We start from the raw sequence: 10,765 nt of genomic DNA, 5'->3' as shown, positions 1-10,765 counted from the left end.
GCGGCGGTTTTTTCCTCCCTTTTTCCTTCTTTTCCTTCCTTTTTCCTTCCGTGCTTCGGCACAATAAGCGCTGGTACTCTCCCGAGGTGATTGGCTTTCAGCTTTGTCGCTGCGACAGCCAGCCTGAGGGACAGCTCGGTTGTTCTCCGAAGGGCGGGGGTCACAAACGCCAGCCCTTTCAAAGCTGGAGGCAGGGGATGGGGAGGAGGTCAAACTGAGTGAAAACTGCTCTCTGCCAGCAGCTCCGCCTTGGTCTCAAGCCCTTCCCAGCTAACCGATCTCGGCACAGTCAGCGTCTCTCGGGTGTCCTGGAGAGGCCCGGGGGCCGCTGGCAGGGAGGGTCAGAAGAGGGCGAGGCGGCAGCGAGGACCTTCCCGCCCCGGAGGAGCCCGGGAGCCCCAGCCCCTCCCCGCCCGTCCCCCCGGACCCCCCCTCGGCCGGCTTCGGGCCGCGCTGCCCGGCGGGGCGGTGGCGGGGCGGTGCCGGCCCGGCGCCGGAAGGCGGGTTTGGTTCCGGGCCGCGCGGCGCCATGGACTCGCTGTGGCGGCTGAAGCGGTTCGATGCCTTCCCCAAGACAAGACCCTGGAGGGCTTTCGGGTCAAGACGTGCGGGGGCGCGCTGGGTGAGCGGGCGGGGTGAGGGCGGCCGGGGGCCGGCGGGCGGGCCCGGGCCTCGCCGTGGGGCGGCGGCCGGCGGGGGGGCCTTGCGGGCCGGCGCTCGGCAGCGGCTCGGGGCGGCGGCGGCGGCGGGCGGGCTGAGGCGGGACTGAGGCGAGGCGAGGCGGGCGCGCGCGACCGGCGGGGCTGACGGCGGTTCTCGTCTCCCCGGCAGTGACGGTTGTCAGCGGGCTCATCATGGTGCTGCTTTTCTTCTCGGAGCTGCAGTACTACCTCACCAAGGAGGTGAGTGGCGGCGTCGGGGGGGGCCCGGCCCGGCCCGGCCCCGCGGTGCTGCTTCTGGCCGGGGCGGCCCTGCGGCCCGGGGCGGCCTGCCGTGCCTCCGCACCCCCGCCGAGCCGCCGCCTCCTCCGCCGCCTCCTCCGCCGCCTCCTGCGGGCTGCCCACGCGGCAGCTTCACCCGCCGCAGATCTGCGTGGGGTTTTTTTCTTTCTCCGAGCTGGTGGCCTTGAGGCCGGGAGCGGGCTGCCCTCCCCCGAAAGCCGCTTGGCGCCAAGGGTGGCTTGTGGCTTCCTGTAACGCGGTGGCAGGAGAGCGTCCCAAAGTCTCTTCTCGCTGCCTCTGCCGCCTACGAGCAGGCAATGCAAAGGAAAGCAAGGAAGCGCGGGAGCCCCCGTCCCCACCCCAGGTTCTAAGATTCCCAAGTTACTACCTTTCTTAAAAAAAAGCGTTAGAAATGGCAAGCGCTTGGCTGCGGTGGGAGGCAGCAGCTCAGGTGTCTCTTGAATCCCACCTCTTAAAAATCAGCTGGTGAGCCAGAGCAGTCGAGGGAAAGAAGGAGGCCTTTTGATGGGCTTCCAAGTGAAACAGGACTCTCCGTTTTTCCCTTGTTCCTAGGTTCATCCGGAATTGCGCCTTGACAAATCAAGGGGAGCTAAACCGAAGATCAATCTCGATGTTATTCTTCCGCATACGCCTTGTGCTTGTGAGCCAGCCTTCTGAACGTTGGGGATAATTTTCATACTTGCCGAGGGCCCGACAGGCTCGGTGTGCCCGGTGCTTCCGAGTGCTGCGCTGCTGCCTGGGCCACGGACAGGGAGGAATTGGTGATCCCTGGTGGTTACGCAGTGATTCCAGCCAGGCCCGCTGGGCGCTTAAACCAGCGCTTCCAGGCAGGCTGTATTACCTTTTGAGATGATACGTGAGGCTAAGGTATAAACCCGCTTACGTTTCTGTGCGGTGTGGTGCTTTGTCAGAGAGCTCGGTCATACTGAGAACGCTGGCACAGCGTTCGGTGTTCGCCTGGGACTCGAGATTTGACTGTACTGTTGCTGGAACACTTTAGAGTCTCCTTGGGAAGTTACTTGGCGAGGCGCAACTTTTCCGTGGTTTTTGTACTTCAGTTCTGACTGCAACGCCAACGCCACGTGATAACCTTTGTCCCGAGTTTTTAAAACCGGAGTGAGCGTTAATAGTCGGGTTACCTTTTAACTAAATTCAAAACAAAGCTGCGGGGTGAAGCGACGGAAAATTTTGCAAGTCTTCCTGCGTACCGCTGCTGTGCACGTTATCCGACTGTGCGCTAATCTTCCCTGCCTCTTGTTGTGTTGCGGTAATTCCTTTGGGTAGTGCGTTGGGCTCTAAATGTAGTGAGTCTGACTTCCTTGTGACCACCCGAGATACTGTTGGTCTTTGCCTTCCTCACGTTTAAAAGGGCGTGGGAAGGCCAGAGAGTTCGGAAGCCCCTGCTGTTTTGTGCAGAGAAGCTGTCAGTCTTCTAAGAGAGCGTGTAGCCGGCAAGCGCATCACAGTGCTTCGATACCAGGCCGAGACCCCAGACCTTCTCCGTCTTCTTTGTGAAAAGGGGTCAGGAGGAAATGTGCTGGTGGTGAAGGGGGAAGGGTGAGGGGGTAGTGGTAGGAGGCAGCTTTCAACCAATGTGAAGCTTAACTCCTGTACTCCTGGAAATGGTTATGGGCTTTGAGGGGTTTGGTTTTGGTTTCTTTTGTCTTAAGTGTATTGCCTTTCAGGGTAACGCTTTCTGGGCAGCTGGAAACCGTCCTCCTGGTGCACCAAACCCAACCCCGTATTTGGAAGGGTCGTTCAGGGTGCCGCAACGTGCGTTTTGTTCCCTGTACGTCACTTGTCCCCAGCCATACGCCCTCTTCGGCTTTGGCACGTTCTTATCGCCCTCGCTGCAAGAGTCTGTATTTTCACTGGCTGAATGCTTCCTCAGCCTGCCGCAGGCCGTAACAAACGTGTGTTTATAGACCGCTTTCCTTGCTCACTGATTTCAGATTTGAGCATCGATGCCAGGGACGTAGCAGGAGAGCAGCAGCTGGATGTAGAGCACAATCCGTTTAAACAACCAACGTTTGGATAAAGCCGGCAATCGTGTGAGTCCGGAGGCCGAGAGCCACGGTAAGGTGCTATTCTGCCTTTCTTGGGTGGACGCTCTCGTCGTCTTTCCGTCACCGTGTGCCTGTTTTGAGATTCACGGGCACAAGTGACAGCTGAAGAGCATTTAAAGACCGCAAACTTTTGAAGAGTTTATAGCACGCAGATCTCTTAAACTGGCCGATCAGGCGAACTCCTGTTATACTGGCAGCTTTTGCGAGGCAGATCTCTGCCTAGTCCCTCTGAAATTACGACGAGGACTCACGGGTGCATTTCAGGAATAAAGCTGCTGCGTGAATGGTCTTTTATGACTGGGAATCAAGCAGCTGTTCTGGCAAAACTTGGCTCTGGTTGTACCTTTAAATCGCAGTGGGCTGGCAAACGGGACGACCTGGTTAGAGGAAAGAGCCTCTCTCCAGGGAAGGCTCCAGTGACTCGACCCTTAAGCCCAAGCTTGCACCTTACTGCATTGACTTTGTGTGTGCTAATGCCTCCCTAGATAAATATATTTTAGTTGGTTTGTCGGTTACAGGTTGTAGTAAGTGGTCCTTGGCTACATAAACCTCTCCTTTACATTCGTTTGGTGTTATGACTCATCGTTGCGCTTCGATACAAACCAGAAACGATTCTGGCAAAGTGTTGCAACCTAACAGTAATACTGTCCTGACTTTTCCTTTCCAAGACACGAGCTCCTTCTTACTTTTTCTGGGAGATGGTGCAGTTCTACGTGTCGGCACGAGCTGAATTTGTTGATTTGTATCACTCGGATTGAACTTTTCTGTTCTTGAAGTTGCAAGGCTAAACTAAGCCAAGAGCTGAACGATTGGTAGGTACGGGAGTTTCTCCTGCTGCCACGGGAACGCGGTGATAGTGCTGTTACTGCTGTGTTCGCTTAGCAGCCTTTCTGTATTCAGAGGTTGTGGCGTGACAAATGTAACGCCCGGGGACAAAACCAGCTGTTCTGTATCTAATTCTCTGTTAACGCGTGTAGGCCTCCTGCCTTACTTGTATTGCCAGTCTCCGTTGGCATTACTCCGTCGGAACCGGTTGCTCTGGCTCCTTGTGTGATCAATGGAGAGGAGGAGAAGCTCGTAAGGAGCAAACGGTCTCACCTGGAAGAGGCATTTCAAAAGAGATCAGATGCATTGCAGGCAACAAGCAATTTCTTCTGCTGTCTGGAAAGAGCACGCGGCTAGTTTGGTTTCCATCACCCGTGTTGCAGGTTAGGTCAGAAGTATCCACGCGTCTTCATTAAACTCTACGATTATCAGTTTCTGTTAGTAGCGCTGACCTTCAGTCAGTTACTTAAATGGCAGCCGTAGCAGTATTGACCTTAAATTTAGTAAAGCATACCCAACTTTTACGGAGTAGCATCTGGAGGCTTTTCCTAATCATAGTTACATTAAAATAGTTAATAGCTGAATGATTTCTGTGGTAGGTTGCGTTCTGCGCTTGGGATGTCGTCTTACTCCTTTCCATTGAATGACAAGAAATGACTGAATTCTTTATTGGCGGCTCTTACCGTTTCCTTCCTTTTACCGTGGACAGAGTTTTCCAATTTCACGCATCATATCTGCGTGCAAGTTGAGGACCGTGTTAACGGCAAGAAACCCTGCGTGTAGAGTTCTATGCGCTGCGGTTTCTTTGTAGTATCCAGGCTGTGTGCATTCCCTCTGGATGCTGTCTCTGCGACAGCTCAACGGGCAGCTACTGATTCCATTTAAAAAGCTGTTACTGGTTGCTGTGTCTTGAAAGACTCCGGGTATCGTACAGGTGTTCTTGTTGAAGTGGTGGGAATCGTGGCTTTGACAAAGCGTCGCGATTATTTAGCTGTATTCTTCCCGACGCTGTCTTTGAGTGTAATTACGAGATTAAAAGCCGTACCGCTTTTTGAACAATGAATTCTTAAGTGCGCTTTCAACTGCTTTGAATGTTGGGAGCTTTAGAAAGAAAGTCTCGCACGGTTGTTTACTAATGGGGATATTTTCCTAAAAGCTCTTATTTGCTTGAGCGTCACTGCCGTAGAGTATGTGATTAAAGAAATAAGGGTAATGACTGATTTTGATGCCCATTTCATGGTTTCCATTTAAAATCTCTTTTTTTTTCCTGTGGCTAGTACGAAATACAGACTTGTTTAATACTCGCTTCCGTCCGCCTGTTATACCCCCCAGTCTCAACAGACAGGGCCCTGATAACGTTTTATCCCCTCAGCAGTGTCTGACTATGTACCTTGTCCCCTTCCCCAGCGTTAGTGATCCAAGGAGCCACCTTTTCAAGGCTTATAGAGGGTAGCGCAGCCGTGCCTGGATAGTGAGCCTTAGAGGGCTTTTGTTACGCAAGAGACTTGGTCCTGCCCTTCAGGGTTTGTGCGTTGAAACGGCCTGCTTTTAAGGGGGCCTCTTATAATAAGAGCCAATGTTTTTGTCCCTCTTCAGCCTTCTGCACGTAAGACCATGAATTTCCATGAGTTCGTGCCCCAGCCGTACTGCGGCTGCGCGTTCAGCACACACGTGGCACAGACATTGTCAGAATCGTTAAGTCACGAAGAAGGTAGAAATTCCTTGGAGACTTCTAGTGAGCAGGGGTTAACGTGTGTGCCTTGTCAGCGTTGTCGTCCTGGAGGACTGGGTGCCAATTTTCCGTTCGGGAGACTCTCGCTCTGATCTTGTTTCACAGCAAGGTATAACCGTGTTCCCTACCCGTCTTGGGACAGGATTCTGCGTTGTGCACTGTTGACTGCCGTTGACTGCTATTTAAAATTTTGTTTGTGTAACAGGTCCTGTTACAATTGTCGCCATTTACTGTGCGACGTTGTCTGAAGTAGACGATGTTTTAACAAAGCCTTTAGGCAAGTAACGTCTGATCAGCGCTCCAGCGAGGCTTACAGATAGCCGGTTCTTGCTCTGGAGGGTGCGTTTGAGATGACAAATGTCACTCTGCTTCTTGGTCTTACTTCGCACCTCAGCAGGCTCTGCGCATACCGTTTCAGGTGGGCTTTGGGTGCAGGACGCGCAGCTTGCGACACAGAATCGTTGCGTTTGTGTGTAGAACAGTTGTTGCGCACAGAACGGAACAAGAGTACAAGATAGCGTTTCTAGTCACTGCCTCGTCGCTTTGCATCCTCTTTTGTCTTAGAGCTGGGGAAAGAAGAAGAAAAAGTGTTTGATCCAAGTTCTTTGGATGCGGATCGCTGCGAGAGCTGTTACGGGGCAGAGTCGGAGGACGTGCGGTAACCTTTACACCTTTTTGTATCTTCTTAGCGCTTGAATTAATACAGTTGTGTTGCACGCGTGTTTTTTTTCCAAAGCGTCTATGAAGGTCTGTGCAATGAAATCCTCCTGGGCCCGTGTTCAGAGAATGATGAGGACCGTTGCGGTTTTGGTCTGCCTTTGGAAGCTGCGCTCACGATTGCTAAGACCGTGCAGAGTTCGGTTGTCTATAGTTTGTGCACGTGCCTGTTTAAGGGCAGCGCAAATTGCGCTACCTTTGCAGCAGCGCAAAGGCTGTATCTCGTCAAACGGAATCTTTTCTGGGGTTATTTGGTGTCCAGAGGGGAGCTGTGTAAATTAGTTCACCGTTACGTGAGCCGTCTTGGAATGAAACCTGGTTATGGCTTTGCCTTCTCACTTCTGCTGCAGGCTTTGCATCCTTACGGGAGCAAAGACCAGGCATTTATCGCTCACACAAACAACGGGTGTCATTTGGTGTTTCTCATTCCTCCTACCTGCAAAGAATTCTTCTGTAAGAATGGATCCGTGGCAGCCCATAGGTTGTGGACTCTCCCTCGCTGTTATTGTCTCTGTAGTGACTTGGTCTGTCCCATCTGTCAAGTTGCGTCCTTCCGCAGAGGTGTTTCCATCTTGAGGGATTCATGATTCCAGGCTTCAGCTTTTTCTTTGGCCCAGAAAAAAACCACAGAAGCAAAGAAAGAAAACTCAGTCTCCATCAGTCGAGGACACCGTTTCAGTGTGGAGGAGATCCAAATCCTCTGGCGGATGGCCTGTACAGTATTCCTTCCATAGGGGGTGTTTTGTGTGAGCTCGTTCTTAACTTCTGTCCCAAAGTAGCGTCTGCCGGGGAATTAACCGTTTTCATCCCCAAACTGAATACCGGAGGCTGAGATTCTTATTTCATCCTCAGCATTGCTGAGGACTTTCCTTTTTACGCTGGTAAACTCCTTTCAGAGTTTGGTTGTCTCGGTGCTGAAAGACGCAAGGTCTCACCCATTTCTGTGCAGACGGACAAGCTGTTTTCCAGTTGTGTCAAGCTCGTTTTGGAGACCAACAACGTGACATTTCCGTTTGTCACTGGGCTATAATCGGTCAGAGCTCAAGTCGTACCAGTTGCTGGGAATGCCTAACGTTTGTCAAGCAGCCACCTGGAGGCTCTCCGTACCTTCCATAGCTTCTCCGTACCACGAAACATGCTGTTGTAGAAGCCCCGCCAGGGCTGTAGCGTGTGGCAAAGTGGGTCGAAACTGCTGTGTGAAGGATTCAGAGGCCCATCTCTGAGGAGGTGTAAGTCTGTGACAGTTGTTGGTTAGTCATGCAGAGTGGTGAATATACGTGAACGGTCTTCCGAAACAAACAAAAAAGGAGGTTACTTAACCTCCTTTGAGGTATGTCGTCCAAACGTACTTTTCTCCTGCCCCGCCCCCCATCCTTCCAGGTATTCGCCTTTGTTGGGATCTTGCAGCAGAAGGAACAAAACAGCCTCGTGGTACGCTGCCTTCTCTGTGCATCAGGTGTGACAAAAGAAGCACAGGACCGATTAAGAACAAAAACTTGTTACCCAGCTTTGAATGTTAACATGGTGTGAATGTAAACCTCGAGTGCACTTCTGGATAGCTTTGGTTGCTCCTAAAATGACCTTTCTGTTCCCTTAAGAAGTGGGAAAGAGTCTAAATGTAACCAGCATTGTTACCTGGCATGCTGCTTTAGAGCTCACTTAACATATATGGGCATGCCACTGTGTTTTTCCTTTTAGTGGTTAATTCCTGCGTTTTTGTTTCTCTGTTGCGCTTGAAATGATTGCTTGTCCATATATTAGCCCTTTGGCTAGCTAGGGAGTCATTTTATACGGCCTAGAAAGCACACTGGCAAAGCTGTTGCGCTTCCCCTTTTTGGTACGAGTTTTAAGTGCTGCTCTGTCTGAATCGGTGTGTCTTTTCATTGTAAGGATCGGAATATCTCTCTCCTCTCCTGCTCTGCTCGTTTTTGCAGTGCACGCTGTTGAGAGTCAGTGTTGCCGTATCCTTCCCCCCCGCCCCTCCCCGCCCCGCCCCCCAGCCGTTTTAACTAGAGGGTTAACTAATTTCTGTTACTTGCTGTGCCCATAAATCTCCTTTGGGAGGAGCTGTTGATCTAGGCTGGGAGCTGAGAAGATTTCCTGAAAGCTGAAAGGAGAGCCATGCCAGGTCACTCTTCTGTGGTAAAGGAGGTCACCAGGTGGAAGAGGTTGAGAATCTTTGTCTTAAACGATTTTAACGTATCAGTGTTGGAGATAATGTGTTGGGGGATTATAGTTGCTCTGTGCAGATAATGTAGTTGCGGAGGACGTGGTGACTTGTTGGAGCGACTTCTGCCTGTTGAAGTGGGATGGGGTGATGATGATCTTGCTTAATCTCAGTAGTACAACAGGCTAGAGAATTTCTCCTGGGAATTCATGCACCAAGCCTGCTAATCTCAGAATACTCAGTAGGAGTTTTTCCGAGGGTTCGTAAGCCATTGGATTTTTTTAAAGGTAATCATAGAATAGTTTGGGGTGGAAGAGACCTTTAAAGGTCGTGTAGTCCACCCGGCCCGCCCCCTTCCCCGCAGTGAGTGGCGGGGGGGACATCTTCAAGTAGATCAGGTTGCTCAGAGCCCCGTCCAACGTAACCTTGAAAGTTTCCGGGGATGGGGCATCTACCACCTCTCTGGGCAACCTGTTCCAGGGTTTCACCACCACCATCATCGTAAAAAGTTTCTTCCTTGTATCTGGTCTGAATCTACCCTCTTGTAGTTTTACACCGTGTCCTGTCACAACAGGCTCTGCTAAAACGTTTGTCCCCATCTTTCTTATAAGCCCCCTTTAAGTACTGGAAGGCCGTGATAAGGTCTCCCCAGAGCCTTCTCTTCTCGAGGCTGAACAACCCCAACTCTCTCGGCCTTTCCTCACAGCAGAGGCGTTCCATCCCTCTGATCGTTTTTGTGGCCCTCCTCTGGACCCACTCCCGCAGGTCCGTGTCTGTCTTGTAGTGAGGACCCTGGAGCTGGACGCAGTACTGCAGGTGGGCTCTCACCAGAGCGGAGTAGAGGGGCAGAATCACCTCCCTCGACCTGCTGGCCATGCTTCGTTTGATACAGCCTGGGCGTACGGTTGGCTTTCTGGGCTGTGAGTGCACATTGCTGGCTTTTCATCCACCAGTACCCCCAAGCCCTTCTCCGCAGGGCTGGTCCCAAGCCCTTCTCCGCAGGGCTGGTCTCAATCCCTTCATCCTGCAGCCTGTACTGATAGCGGGGGTTGCCCCGCCCCAGGTGCAGGACCTTGCACTTGGCCTTGTTGAACCTCATGAGGTTCACATGGGCCGACTTCTCAAGTGTGTCCAGGTCCCTCTGGATGGCATCCCATCCCTCAGGCGTGTCAGCTGCACCGCTCAGCTTGGCGTCATCTGCAACCTTGCTGAGGGTGCACTCGATCCCACTGTCGATGTCATTGATGAAGATATTAAGCAGTATTGGTCGCAGTACGGACCCCTGAGGGACACCGCTTGTCACCGATCTCCATCTGGACATTGAGCCGTTGACCACTACCCTCTGGATGAGACCATCCAACCAATTCCTCGTCCATCAAACAGTTCACCCATCAAATCCGTATCTCTCCCAATTTAGAGAGAAGGACGTTGTGGGGGACCGTGTCAAAGGCCTTACAGAAGTCCAGATAGACGACGTTTGTAGCTCTTCCCTCGTCCACTGGTGTAGTCGTTCCATCATAGAAGGCCGCTAGGTTGGCCAGGCAGGACTTGCCCTTGGTGAAGCCCTGCTGGCTGCCTCGAACCACCTCCCTGTCCACCACGTGCCTTAGCATAGCTTCTAGGAGGATCTGTTCCATGACCTTCCCAGGCACAGAGGTGAGGCTGACCAGTCGGTAGTTCTCAGGGTCCTCCTTTCTACCTTTTTTAAAAATGGGTGTCATGCTTCCCTTTTTCCAGTCACCAGGGACTTCACCCGACTGCCGTGACTTTCCAAATATCATGGAGAGCGGCTTGGCGACTCCATCAGCCAGTTCCCTCAGGACTCTGGGATGCATCTCGTCAGGTCCCACGGACGTATGTATGTTCAGGTTCCTCAGGTGGTCACGAACCTGATCTTTGCTGGAGGAGGGCCTTTGCTGCCCTAGTCTCCGTCTTGCGGTCCACCCACTGGAGAGGTGTGGGAAGAGAGGCTGCCAGTGAAGACTGAGGCAAAAAAGTTGTTGAGTACCTCGGCCTTCTCCTTGTCCCTTGTAACCAGTTTGCCAGTCTTGCTCATCGGGGCGGGGGGAGCGCTTTCTTTGGCCTTCCTTTTCGGGCTGACATACCTGTAGAAGCCCTTCTTGTTATTCTTTGCGTCCTTTGCCAGGTTCAGTTCCAGCCGCGCCTTGGCCTTCCTGGTCAGATAGCTTATTAGGGATACTAATGTCATTTTAGGGATAATGTCAATAGGGGAAGGTAATGTCATTTTACAGAAACCCAGTTGATTTGCTCTAAGAGGAGGACTGGTATGGGCAAC

At 52.3% G+C, this 10,765-nt stretch overlaps 1 protein-coding gene across 1 annotated transcript; it reads left to right on the top strand.

Moving 5' to 3' along the window:
* Positions 1-432: 432 nt before the first annotated feature.
* LOC138688254 (endoplasmic reticulum-Golgi intermediate compartment protein 3-like) lies at positions 433-6,247 on the top strand. Its single transcript, XM_069799503.1, is given in 7 exon segments — positions 433-574; positions 577-622; positions 832-902; positions 1,515-1,602; positions 2,915-2,985; positions 2,987-3,038; positions 6,150-6,247. Coding segments are annotated over 7 exon segments (471 nt in total). The 5' UTR covers positions 433-529.
* The last annotated feature ends 4,518 nt before the right edge of the window (positions 6,248-10,765 follow it).

The sequence above is a fragment of the Haliaeetus albicilla genome, chromosome 2 (genome assembly GCF_947461875.1).
Source record: "Haliaeetus albicilla chromosome 2, bHalAlb1.1, whole genome shotgun sequence".
Classification (NCBI taxonomy): domain Eukaryota; kingdom Metazoa; phylum Chordata; class Aves; order Accipitriformes; family Accipitridae; genus Haliaeetus; species Haliaeetus albicilla.
This window is presented reverse-complemented; position numbering and strand designations above follow the sequence as displayed.